A 14,095-nucleotide genomic window follows, 5' to 3' on the forward strand; every position below is an offset into this window, starting at 1 on the left:
CAGCCTACAACGACAGGAGCAAGGAGTTTGAAGTAAGCTAAATTGCTGGAGTATTTACTCAGCCTCCCATGGGGATTTTGCCGCCTACGCTAACCCGCGTGTTGTCATGGCTACTCTTTTATCGCTGCTGTTCAGAGCTGGGTGAAAGCGAGCTGGTGTAAACCACACTTGCAATTGCCGTGTAGACATGCCTGTAGTAAGACAGAATTCCTTGTCTGGACAGCTTGCTTTCTAAATAGAGTTAAAAACCAAAAAAAAAAGTGATTTTATTCCCACTTTATAGGCAATAAAGAGGGAGAGTGAAGAGGCAGGGTTCATTTATCCTGTGTTGGATCATGCAAAGTTTAAGCAAGTTGTCTAACCTTTCCTGTACCAGGGGAACAGGAGCGCGTTGGCCATTGGAGATGCTGGCTTATCGCTGCTCTCTAGGCTGGCCAAAAAATGTGAGGTTTGACAGATATCCTGTCCTTGATGCCTTCCCAGAAGTAAACCAGAAAGCCAGAGCAGGCAAGGAAAGTCTTATCGCTTAACTCCACCTATGAAACTATTCTGAACTGGATGTGTAGTTTGTAAAGCAGTTTGGATTCCCCCAGGATGAAAGATGTAATGTAATTTGTTAGTACTGCATGGCATCACTAACTGGAAAAAATAATAATGGTACCAAATCTTTCCAGTCAAAGCCAAGGATGCGACATGAAGGACACACAAGGTGGATTTAGGGCAGAGTACTGTACTATGAATGTAATAATGTTTTCTAGATTATCTCTGAGAATCTGAGCTTTCTTCTGTCCTTGAGGGCTTTTTATGTTGCCAGCTTCACCAAAATGCACCTTTAAATAAGGAGTTCAGAGGGTAAAGAATGAAGACATCCATTTTTTGGGGAAAAGAAAAAAAATAGTTTAGCCTATGAAATAAAGCATATTGTGTATATTGGTCTCTTTTTACATGTGGTGCTAAAACTGTAAGAAAAAGCTTAGAAAAGTGACTGTAAACTTTGTATATATGAGATTGCTCTCTGCAGCTGCAGAGTGATGTAGGAAAATGTGGCAGGAAAGCATCAAGAGGGGAATCTTCCCTTGTCATGAGCTCCATGTGTTGTCCCCTTTGACCTCCCATTCAGATCTTCAGCACACCAAGCACAAAGCCATGCTGTTCTTCCTTTCCCTGCCTAATTGTCTCTTTGCTTCTACATTTTTTTTCCTTTCTTTTTTAGCTGGGGGACTGCTTGGTGAGAGCAGGTCCCTCGCTTGCCGGGCTTTCCAGCTATATAAGCTTTCTTCTAATTGTTAAGATTATTCATGGTTATTAACTGAGAAGAATGTAAAGAGGAGGCAACAGGCAGCTGTCTTTCTAAATGCAGAGAACTGGAAAAAATAATTGCCTTCCAAGTATTCATGGCAGAGATTTTCTGCCTGGTGTGAGTGTCACCTTTTTTAGTCATGTATATGCAAGGGAGAACCCTGCAAGTCTTGCTCGGATAAGGCCATCAGCTGGAGGTTTTCAGTTCTGATTTTGTTTTGTTTTACTCTTCCTTGAGAAAATGGTTTTCAAAAAGATTTGACCTGTAGGGAGCAGAGAAAAACATAAAAAATGCGAAATGCAGTGACTTCTAAAGCAGCTGAAGTGTAAAGAGGATTTAAAAAGCCTCATGATGATTCTTGCTTTGAATCCCCTTCAGATGCCCTCATGCTGCAGTGTCTCAAGTATTTTCATTACATTATGGCAAAATCATCTTTTGTTTCCTGCGGTTCTGCTATTTCACTGTGTCTGAAGTTATGTTTTATAGCAAATGCGTGCTTTTCTTTGCAAATACATTGGGATCTCATGTCTCGTTTATGTAAGACAACCATAAAAGTATTGGAAAGCAATTCTGTTGGCACGGAGTGTGTGCCATCTGAAGGGTAACATTTCCAGTCTCCTGCAGTCCCTCCCTGTAGCCATGTCTCTTGGTTGTTCCTTAATTCGCTCATCACTCATCTGACCACGTTTTCCAGGTCTGAGGTGTGTTATCTTCTGCTATCACCTTGTGTCTCTTCTTAATTCCCTCATTGCTCATCTGACCACGTTTTCCAGGTCTGTGGTATGTTATCTTCTGCTTTCACCTTGTATCTCTTAATTTTGAGTGCTTCTTGGAGGAAGTGTCTCACCAGAGAAAGGTTGTCTTCAGCTGATCACCCAGGAAATAGCACTTAATAATGAGTTAGTGTGTGGATCGTGGTGTCACACGGCATATTGAGAATTTTATTCTCCTCCCTGGCTTACTTTCTCTGCTGTTCTTTCATTTTCTCTCTCTTTTTTTTTTTAATGACATTTTGTTATTTACACATTTGCTAGGTTGTCCATCTGCCGTTGTAACAAACATGCTGCCAGCCACCGCGCTGTGTGGTTCGTGGTGTGAAGGAGCTGACAAACCAGGCTGTCGTGTGCATAGGGATTGTATTCTGGCATTACAGAGAGCCTGTAATGATGGGCTGAGACTTGCTGAGGAGGTGGAGAGCAATACCCTTCATCACAGTGTTGCCATAGAGTCCTGAGCTCTCTGGACATTACAAACGTTATGAGGCTCCAGCAGAACTGATTGCATCCCACCCAGGCTATCTGTGCTCAGCTCATCTGCAAAGGCTGAGTCACCAAGAAGATACGGTGGTGTTTCCTGGCAGGAGAGCATGAGGCTTGAAAGAAAATTTATTTTTTTCCATGGACAGAGTAGGAATGTGTTCTGGTGTTTTGAGTCTGAGATTGAGAACAAACCAAAAAACAATCCACAGTCTCTTGGCAGTTCTTGTTGATGAACCTTGTCTACAGCCTCAGAAGAAAAAAGGTGAATTTGCTGGAGCTTAATGCCTGTCAGGATCAGTCAAGAGGTTTAGAAATGAAGGAGGATGTGCTGGAGGCTAACAGTATCCCCTGATCAGGATAACTCAGGAGGAACAGCTTGGAAGACAGCTTTTTTCAGGAAAATATCCAGGACTTAGTGGTTTCATGGCTCTCTTTATCCCCTTCCCCTAGAAATTCTCAGGTTCAGCAGCTCTTTCAGACCAAGCCAGGCAACCCACGGGTGAGAACAGGGTAGAAGTGGCTTCAGTAGCTCATTAGTACTTCGCCTGTTTGTTGTTGCATCTGGAAGAAATGCCTTCAAATTACATGTGGGGTGGTTTTCTTACGCAAAGTTTTTGTGTGCAATTTTTGGGGTATAGGACATTGAATAATCACCAGATGGATGGTGATTTTCACATACCGAGATCTGGGTTAGATTTCAACCAGCCATAACCCCCTGACTTTTTAGATTATACCTTTTGGAACTGAATATTTCCCATTTCTTCCAGGCACATGATTTAGGGTGATTTACCCTCTGTTATTTAAAATTTGATGCTGTATCCGCCTTGACATCGAAGTGCGCACAGCTAGTCCTGCTCAGTCACCCGGTGACTTCTGGACCATGCTGGCTCTGGAATGTTCATGCTGCAGACAAAATCAAGTCTCTGTATCTCATTTCTATCATCTCAAACTCTCCAGACCCACTCAATTGTTCTTTTTTAATATAAATAGCCATAAAAGTAATAGCAAACAAATAAGTTGGAATAGTCTTGTGAAGTACAAAGCTGGCTTGCACAAATCTAAGCAGCCTTGTACATCTGTTACTGCCCACTCCCATTGAGTCATACCGAGACTTAGTCACCAGCATCCTCAGTCTCACAGTACGACTTATATATCTGTCTCCAAAACACATGCTGCAGTCTAGATGGCACGGGGGAGGGAGAAAAGCAAAGCAATGAGCAACCTACTCCTAAAGGAATAAAGCAATGTGGCAAGTCTTATTATACTATACTATGACTAGTATATTAAAACAACAAAAACAAAAGGACAGAAATTGCTGCGTATGTCAGTTTTGAAGCTTTCCTTGTGCAATAATTGAATGATTTGATATAAATCCTCAAAGGCTTCTAGATAGAATTGTTCTCAAAAAAAGAGATTTTTCTATTCAGTCAGAGCTACCAAGCTGTGCACGCTATTCCCCAGAGTTCAAACTTTGGATTCTGCTCTCAGGCTATTAGCATACCTAGTGTATTTGCTATTCACAGTTATACATAGGCTAGTAATAGGTACAAATCCAAGGTTGATCTAAAAAAAGTCTGCTGGTGTGCAGACTGAGCTGAAAGACACCCTTCACAGCTGCACTTCATAAAAATCCCGACTTTCTTTGTCCTTGGTAGGATAGTTGAAGTGCTTGTAGCTCAGTAACGTTGGCGGAGGAGACCCTGGGAGTCCTGTTAAGGTGTGATGCTGCGGAGTACAGCTTTTAGCAATCTTTTGTGAGATCAGGGCTTTTGTCAGCACTCAGCTTAGTTTCTCTGTATCTTGTTTTCTTTGTTTATTTTATTAAAGGAGCTGTCTCCCCATATTGAAAAGCTGTCATAGTACAGTGTCACCTCCTGCTTGAGTTAAGTTGTAAAAAGAAACTGTAATGTCTGGCAGGCATTTCACATCCTTAAATTTGGTGCAATCCTAACATATATAGAACTTAGTGAAGCAGAAAAATAATGGCTTATAGGTGACACCACCAGCAGTCAGGACTGTGTAATGCTACCTATGCTATAACTCTGAGGTTGCTCATAGCTAAGGAACTCAGCCGTTCAGCAGAGAAGGACCATAGGGCTGCCATTAAGCCATTGTGACCTGAGTCACCTCTGAAACATTGCCAATGAGTTCACCATGTTCATGCGTCATGGACCCACCACCATGGGCACAGGACTTCACCTGACTGTGTTGTTCATGACCATGCCTTGCGTTTGAAGGGTGTTGCGAAGGGTGGTAGCGAGGAGCTGTTTGTGAAATATTCTTTTGATACCCAGCCCTGAAATTTTGGACCACTGTTGAGCAGAGCCTAAAAAGGTCCTACTTCCACCCAAAATACCTTGGAAATTTGACTCTGATCTGTCAATCGCAGCATGCCGCAGAGTGCCTTGCTGGCTCCTAGGCTTGAGCCATTGCAGAGAAGCTTTATCAGCCTGGCTGCCAAAGTGGCCTTGAAACAAAACAATAATAAAAAAGAATCCTATTTATTCTGTGTTGTTTACTGGATCTGAGGCTTTAGTGGTCTGTGATTTAAGCTTGCAGCCTCCACAACAGAATTACTGGAAGCCCTCTTCTGACACCAAGGTCTCCAACTGCAGCAGCATCCAGACCAGTGTGTCTGGGCAAGCCTTTTTGGCAGAAATCCTCACCAGTAAGGAAAGGAACAGTGAAACTGGCTTGAAAAGGTGAAAAATGGCTTGGCTAACCAGATCTTGCTCCTGTTTCTATTTGGCTGTGCTATGCCAGCCACTATATTTTCTTTCTGTATCCTAAAAAGTGGTTTTCCTTCCCATTCTCCAAAACAGTTCTGAGAAAAGATTCTTTGTTTTCCAAAGATATCAAAGAACAAAAACTTTATTCTTCCTTCTTTTCACATAATCCCAAGTATTCTGATATAAGGGCTGTAAAAGGAAAAAGAGCTGGAATTAGGATCACCCTCTAGGTGCAGGGGTAACCCAGACAAGAATCCCCTTAGAGTTAGTCTCACCTTTGGAGGAGAAATTAGTGTGAAGAATCCGTAACTTTCCAGATACCTGTTTCCCCCCAGAGGAAATAGGGAAAGAAGTGGTAGAGAAGGTCAGTGCGCTTGCAGACAGAATTATCCTGACCTGTACCCTACAAAAGCTAAAGCAGCAGACAAGTCTGTTAAAAACAGTAAAGTCAATTTAGTTGCTTTTTTAGATCCTGTGCTATCAATAAGCAAAGTCCTGGCAAATGGCCTGTTGAGTAGGTGTTGCGGGAGATTGCCCTCCCCAGCAGGGAGCCTGGCTGGTAGCAGGAGCACCAAGCCCTGTTGTGTCACAGCTCTGCTGCCCTCCAGAAAAAGCTTTGATATCCCTGGGGCCATGTTCTTCAGCAAATATAACAGGAGCTGCCATGACAACCTCCTGTAAATAAAAGTGGATTGAAAACAAAATAAATCTGAAGCGGCTTTGTGGCACGAAAGTAAATGTAGACTGCTCAAGAGGTCATTTTTTTCTAACTGGGGATGGCGGGAGTGATGTCTGGCTGTCAGATGGCACTGAGCGATGTGAAGGGCTGACTGAAGAGCAGGAGAATGGCAGGAAAGCTAACAAAACTTTGCAAAAGAGACTTTGCAGACTGTTCATTCCAGGTTAGCAGCACTAGGAGCTGAGATCTCTGGTGGCCTTTGCTCCTTACAGCGATGGTCGTAGACTGCAGTCTCTGCAGAAGTTGTCTGTCCGAGGATATGACGCAGGACTGATGGATACAGGGAGAGATGTTCATTCTTCAGCCAGAGCTCTGCAGTCTCAAATGAGAAGGACTCTTCCTTGTACCAAGACGTCACTGTACACCTTTGGTGGAAGATCTTTAAATGTCTCTCCAGAACCATGTGATCTTCCAGGGCACTTATTCCAAGTGCAGTAAAGCAGAGCTGGAGAGCAAGAAAGCTGTCCAAGAATGGTTTCAATGCCAGGTCGATGGCAGAGCAAGCCTTCAATGTGTATCTCTTGCCGTAAGATCAGAGCAGCCAGATATGTGATGAGGGCTAGGGTTGCACCATTGGCCTATCAAAGAGTACTGTGGTGTTTTGCAACGCTTTTGGAGAAGTTTTGGTCTGGGTTTTTTTTTTTTTTTGAGAGCTACCATATCACCAACTGAGTAGTCGTATGTGCTTCTGGATGAAGAGGGAGACGAAATAGGTACCTAGGCTGTAGTTCTGCAGATACACATGCAAAGAGAAAATAACCATCTAATATTTCCTTGCTTAACCTACAGTTTGGAATCAAGAGAGCAGTATTTGCAGCCTGTCATTTGATATATGTATTTTTTCCATCTGTAAATGGATGCCTTCAGGTATAGAATCCCATGGAGAAGTGAAAGATGAAAAAATTGTTAGGTAGCAGCTACAATTACAGACTTTATCACAGGACTAAAAGTACAATTATTAACCTTTTTGAAATGTTCTCCAGCACTGTATTAACAAAGAAAGGTCTCATGTTGTCCAGAGAGGTATAGCTCCGGTCATTTCTGCTTACAAGTAGAGATCTCCTTTTCTGTGTGTAAAGACAGGTGAACTAAGCATAATTCCACAATATCTCAGGGTTACAAAGTAGAATAGAATCATCAGCTAGGTTTCATGGTAGTTTTAGTCTTCAGGATTTAACGTAGACATGTTTTTAAGCTTGTAATTGTAACTGGGAACTGAAATTTAGCACCTGGAAAAATAGTTATAGCTACCTCCCCCCTCCTGTTTTTGAAGGCTTCTGCTCAAAAAAGGAAGTTATGCTTTCGTTCCTGGCTGTTCCAGATGTTCTGAACAGCTTTTTCAACCCTGATTGCTACATATGTATCCTCTTAAACCCAGTTTCTTCCAACCAGTCTCCAGCCTTCCTAAACAGCAGGTTTTTTCCCTGTGGATTACAAGAAGTCGTAATATAGGGACGCTAATATGTAGAGCTCAGAAGAGGTTATTTCCTAGATTTGTTCCATGGAAAATGAGTTAGCACACATCAGATTCCAGCTTCTGCACCACCGAAGATGGGTAGAGGAAAATGTTGGTAAATCCTTTGGCTAAATTAAACACAAGGGGATATGTTTTTATGTAACTTTCCATTAGGCTCTTAAACTTGTTCACAGACATTCTTTACTTAAGTCCTGCAGTAACGTATGAAGTAGGAATCATAATAATAATGATAATCTATTTATTGACAGTGTTTATAAATGCCATTTATGGCTGAATAATTTTTATATGGAGTATGTAAGTCATTTTGCTCTTAACTAATTATAAGAGTAAGTAAATTAATACAGAAGCTTTTCTTTAAGGTCCTGCGGTGCCTGGTTCAGCCTACTTCGAATCTTGATAACAGTGAAAATCTAAACTAAATAAACTGCCTCTTGTTTTGGTTTTGAGATCTTTCCATACTTTTTCATTTGCAAACGTAGATGATGTGAAATACAGGCGTCAAAGCATGGCAGTGAGGGTGATGTTCTGCAGTTGGGTTGCTGCTTTGTAGTTTGGGCCTTTGTAGTTCCCATTGAATGTGCATGGATGGAGCTGGGAGCGTACTAATTTGTCATGAATACTTTGGTTTGTGGCCTAATGATCTGGGGCCAGCTTGGCCAAGCCTGGCTGCTGCTGCTTTTTTTTTTTCCCCTTTCCAGCTTGGCGTGAATTACTCCCATGTGCTTCAGTTCCAGTAATTCAATATTTTGTTTCTTATTTTTGTTGTTCGTTATGTAACCAGAATATTTTCAAACACTTGTAAGGATTATGCCTGTTATACACATTTTTGAGCATATTTTTGATTTAGTATGATTACACAAAGTGATGTGATTAGACCTGTGGCTGCTTTGAATTCTGAAGGCAAGCAAGCCTTGCAGACTTCCCGGCCGGTGCTAATTTTTCATTAAGCGTATTTAGTCTCAAATTAGGTTTACATGAAATTGCTATTTATTTATATTTTGAACTATTTGAAATGGGATGCAGATGTGGTGGTAGAGAAGCACTGAATCATTACATGGGAAGGGTGATGCCTTGCATCTGGGCGGTTCTGCGCTGGGGAGGTATTTCTGACATTTAGATCAAGGTCTGGGATCCAAGCCTCAGTTCTTCAGCACACAGCATTAGGCAACTCCATGCTTTTGGTCGTAGAGCTCCTCATTATCTATTCTTCTGATCAAACAGATGCTAAACTTGACACTAACATAATTTCCTTATGCATGTAGAAAGGAGCTCTAAAAACCCCGTGGCTGGAACACGAAGTAGCATAAACTGAACAGACGGCGGGAGGTAGAATATAATTGCAGTTTGTTTTCGTTAGTTAAAGATGAGCATGTGTGCTTTTCTTATGGCTTTATTGTCTTTAGTCACGCAGAATTGGGTGCTCCTCTCCAATCTGTGCAAGTGAATTGGTTATTTCCAAGTACTCTAGCGCAGTTTTCTCCCTCTTTGTTATATATGTTCCATATTTTTCAGAACGTTGACATATTCTTATTCAGGTTTTGTTTATTGCCATAAATACTCTTTAAACTAAGATTATACACCCCACCAAAGACAAGATAGACCATTTGCTGAGCAAGTGGCTGTATCTAAGGTGTAATTTCCTGCCAGATTTTCTGTGGGATTTGAGTACCTCACTTTGAAAGTTTTAGCATAGGACTTTTGACTTTGGCTGTGCAGGTGTTTTGTCATGGTGATGTAGTGCAAGCGCTGCTAAGGGCTCCCTGTTCACTTGTTACTTACATCTGCTGTTGGTTTCACAGCCAAGGAGAACCATCAGAGCCCGTGCTTACTGCTTACTGGCAATCACTATGGGTAAAGCGGTGGGCACTTCAGAAATAAAATCACGGGATGTTCTGATGGAAGGAAAAAGACATTAATATGAGACATCAATTTTTCTTCTCTGTCCTGGCAGGATCTCAGCTCATTTGCCATGCCATTCTTGGACGGTGATGTGGAGAGCACAGACAAAAATGCTTCTCGCAAGGTAGGATATTTCCAAAGCTTCACCTTCGCTGTACTGGTTGAGTCCCTTGGTGGTAAACACAATTTATTAGGCTTAAAAAAGCCTGGGGTTTAAATCTTTCCTGCCATTCTGTTAATCAGGGGGGAGTGATACACTAGGGCAAATACAGTGACTTTTGCAGACCTTACCGTGATGGTGCTTATGCAGTATAACCTGTAAATGGTGCAACCCTCTGGTCGTGTTGCTTCAACAGCAGTGTGTAGCACTGTTGTAATTCAATGAAGTGATATTGTATAACTGTATTCTCAGGAATATAGGTAGCTAACAAAATTTGTGGTGTTGCTACAGAAATACAATGCCCAGATAGGTGTCTGTGGCTGTTGGTATGTTTTCCTGGAATTACCTCCTGATGGTTGCTCTCTGGCTACGGAGGTTTTAACTGTTCAGTGTCATCGATCTATCTGTCCTTGGCACTTGCAAAATGAGCTGCCTTCATTTGCCGGAGCCATAGCAGTAGGGTCTGCTGTAAACAAGGTGGAAAGGTTCCTTCTCGAGGTGGGATTACCTCAAGGTTATCCTTCTGGAGGCATTGCTGTGATTTGTTTTTCTGATGGCCTGCTGTTAAATTAAACCAGTACATTCACAGAGTTTGCTTGCTTTAAAATGATCAGGCATATTCAGTGGATGATATTAGGGATGGTTATACAGTGCCTACACATTGTTCAGAGCAATGAAAACTGTGGGTGGGATCTGTCATTGTCAGGTCCTGGCCCCATCACTTTTACAAAGCGCTGAAGTACAAGCTGGTCTGCTAAATGTAAGCCTCCTGCCAGCCAAGGTATGGGCTGGGTGAAGAGAGGTGCTCCTCCGAGCAGTGGATAACCCCAAAAGCTGGTCTATAGCTGCACAGCGGACCGGTTTGACTTGTCACAATATTTACAAGGCTATGGACCTCTGTGAAGATGAAACCTGCTACAAGCCATCTGTCAAAGAGTCTGCAGTTATCGTTCAAGGCAGGTGAAGCAATAAATATCCCTTAGTGAAGTTAATCTGCATCTAGAACAATAATAACTTCGCTCTGTTGACAGCATGAGTTTCTGCTCCTTTGCACCTCGCAGGAAAGGACAGTTGTTTGAAAAAATTCTGCAATCCATCAGTGACTGAATACGTTGGTAACATTGGCCTTGTTCTTTTCTGCATTGGACCTTTTAAGATTGACATAGGAGTCACTGACACAGAGAAACTCTTGTAGATGCCAGGGAAGCTAAAATATACAATGTCACCAAAAGGTGTTTGTTTGGTGGGTTTGAGTGAAGTGAACAATGTGATGTCTTTGGAAAGGGTTTTCATACTGGAAGAAGGCAGGGATTCCTAGCTAAAACTTGATTTTTCCATTTATCACCTCTTTTTCCCAAAGAAAGGTAAGAAAGCTGCATGAATCTCAGTACTGAATTAAAAAATATACCAAAGCTAATCTTGCTTATGTGTAGCATTACATGATATTGTTTAATGACTTCCACTTCACCATTTATAAAACCTGCTTTCCCTCTTAATGGTCTTGAGACTCTCTTCTGATGGGTGCTTGTCTTGGGGAGAACTGGATGAACATTTCAGTAGCTGCCCCTTTGTGACAATTCAGTAAATGCTGGGGTTTTTCCCCCAGACTTGGATCAAGTTCTGCTTATGGAAGTGCAATTAAGTTTAGAATAACCGTGCAACTGGGGCTTAACATCTGAAATTGCTTTTTTAACTGACCTTTTTGATTGTGTATGTAAGATCCAGAGATTTTTCTAACATTTTGGAGCTCTGTTCAACACCTGCAACAAAATGGTAAGAAAACACCTGGCAGTGCCCAACTACTAATAAAATTCATTGCGACACATCTCATCCTAAATATCATTTTTCTCAATATGAAGGGCGAGATCTTTGCTGCTGGTGAATGATGAGTAGCATCAGGCTGCAGGATTTATTTAGTTCTAACTAAAAGTTTGTCAGTCCCTGCTGATGCTACATAAAGAAGTTCCTGAGTTACTCTTCACTTTTAAGTGAGATGATTTTTCTTTGTTCAAGGTTGAAATCACAGTGTGGTGTGTAACTTTTTGTATAGTAAAAGTCAGTTTTTCATCAGTAGCGTGGCTTTTCCATTCACCCGTCATGTTGGAGACTGGCAATTCTAAAGGGATGCCTCTCCTCCTGCGCTTAACTCTTCTGTCGCCTGGGCTATAGATCAAGATAGAGTAGTTCACAACCCATCTTTCCAATCTGCCATTAATTTAATTCTCCTGATCTTTGTGAAAGGCTTTTAGAAACTGTATTAACATTTGTCACAGAGATCCTCATCACTTTTAACGTGCAAGCATCTCTCGATCATTATCCTGTGACAACGATCCTCATTACACAGCTAGGAAACTCCAGTGCAGAATTAGTCGTTCAGGTTCATATAGGAATTTTTTGGCAGCAGTGGGAATGTAGCACACACTTCCTGAAGTTTAGCCTTAATCACTTCTCATTAACATGGCTACTATTATAAATGATCTATTCTGCTTTCCTTTATGACCAATGGCAGGAAGGGGATAGGGATAATTTTCGCCTTGCCCTGTTGAAGATGGAGAGTATAATGCTGTGAAGACTCTTATGTAGAAGTTTTTGGCATGGTGTGAAGGAGAAAGGGAGCTCTTGTGCCTGTGGCAGGTATTCTGGCCCTTCCTACTGCCTGACAAAATGCCTTAATGCTTGTGCTGGTAGCTTTGTCTAAAACAACTGGTATTGCCGACTGCCCCATGTTCAAAGCTGGGACTCTCCAAAAATGGCTTGGGTCCTGCTTACAGAGATACCTTACAGGATCATTAAATACAGCAGTATAGATGGGGATTACCAGGATTTGAGAAGCAATTGGGTACACCAGATTTCCTCAGTCTGGGAAAAGACAGTGGAAAAGGGGCAGTTCAGATGTCTGGAAAATCGTGAATGATGACGTGGAGCAGTGTGGCAGGGCAGCAGTCAGGGATGAGTGCACCTCTGCACCCAGATGGCTCTATCAATTTTAGAGGTCTGAACACCTTGAATACTTGCAGATCCTTCATCTAAAATGTGGGTTAAAGGATAAGGGGTGGAAATTACAGCAGATAACCATTGCTTTCAGCTGAAAGCCTGGGATTGTGAATGATTAGAGAGAAGAAAATGGCACAAGAAGAAAATTGTCCATGGGAAGCAGCTAGCAAATTATAGATGGAGGAGGGAAGAGGAGAAAGAAGAGAAGCTTGAAGAATAATATTGGTCCATTCCTTTATGGAAATAATAGAATTTTCTAAAATCGTAGAAGAAAGCTTGGAAGTGTGCATTAAAAGTTCTTTCTCTACATAGAGAAAAAGCTGGTGAAATGTTTATCTTGAATGATAATGGTGACTGTCGTATTAACGACTGAAGTGTATTTAAAGCAGAAGATGCTAGAGCTAGACATTTTAAAATGAAATCCAGACAACTCTGATAAAACACCCTTCAGTGAATTGGCACCGCTTTTTCCAGTGCTGATTTTGAATAAATCTTGGAGCAGAGATGAAGTACCAAAAGACTGCAAAAAAAGCAATTACTGCGTTAATATTTACAGTGTTTGCCATTAGGATAATTTACAGGTTTGTCAGTCTACTGTTAGTCCTAGGCAAAACAATGAAATATCTAATGTTGGGTAGTTAATGATGCTATTATAATAGACTCATTTGGATTGGAAATAATAGGAACCAGTTCTTATTAAACAAATGTGGGGTTTTAAATGAGTTATAAATTTGGTTGGAAAATGTCATAGTATTGGTGTTCTGTATATAAAAAAGTAGCACAAGACACTGTGATTTAAGAAACTGGAATGATGCTGAATAAACATGGAGCCTATTAAATGAATAAAACCCTGGCTCGTAAAATAAATTGAGACTCATCAGTGGAAAAATTTGTTTCTAGGCAGGCAAAACATTCTGTTGCTACACTATATCATACTTTATCAGTGTCTTGAAAGAAATACAGATTCATTACTGGTACAATTTGTAATTCATTCAAATGTTGGGGGAAAGAGTGGTAAATTCTGAGCAGGAAACTCTCCAATGCAGAATGTCCTGAATCACTTAAAACACATTTTGAAAACAAACAGCCCATCTCAGTTTGGCCAAACTGTGATCAGTTACACCTAGGAGGTGTAACTAATGCAGGCTTTATTTTGGCGAAGTCTTTCACAAAGTGTTGATTAGATTTTGAGAATAGCTATAGATAAGCAGCTGTACATGGAGTCTGGATGTGGAGTCTGGATGGTGGTTAATGGATTAATTTGGGTTTTGAATGTACAAAGCAAGGAATACGGTGAGAAGTGAAGGTTTTGTTACAGCTTCATTTGGCACTGACTCGCAGTTCTGCTATCAGTAATGCAGGAAAGTGTTGATGAACTAGGATCAGAAAACATCCAAGGAGTGACTCCAGTGTTGAAGGACTCTGAGGAGCGCTTTGTCCTACTTTTCGTCCCCGCATTGTTTTTGTTTTGTCCAGTGCCTCACAGGAACTGCACAAGCAACCCCTGGAACAAGGAAAATAAGTCAATTTTTAGCCAT

General features: G+C 41.4%; 1 protein-coding gene across 5 annotated transcripts in view; it reads left to right on the plus strand.

The window, feature by feature from the left end:
- PRKAG2 (protein kinase AMP-activated non-catalytic subunit gamma 2) overlaps positions 1 to 14,095 on the plus strand; it is a 246,284-nt gene that overhangs the window by 74,357 nt on the left and 157,832 nt on the right. For all 5 annotated transcript variants that reach the window (XM_075419811.1, XM_075419807.1, XM_075419806.1 and 2 more), the window contains one exon: positions 9,456 to 9,527. In XM_075419811.1, coding sequence (XP_075275926.1) covers positions 9,456 to 9,527 — 72 coding nt within the window. The remainder of the gene's footprint in view (positions 1 to 9,455; positions 9,528 to 14,095) is intronic.

Source organism: Opisthocomus hoazin, chromosome 4 (genome assembly GCF_030867145.1).
Source record: "Opisthocomus hoazin isolate bOpiHoa1 chromosome 4, bOpiHoa1.hap1, whole genome shotgun sequence".
In the NCBI taxonomy this organism is placed as follows: Eukaryota; Metazoa; Chordata; class Aves; order Opisthocomiformes; family Opisthocomidae; genus Opisthocomus; species Opisthocomus hoazin.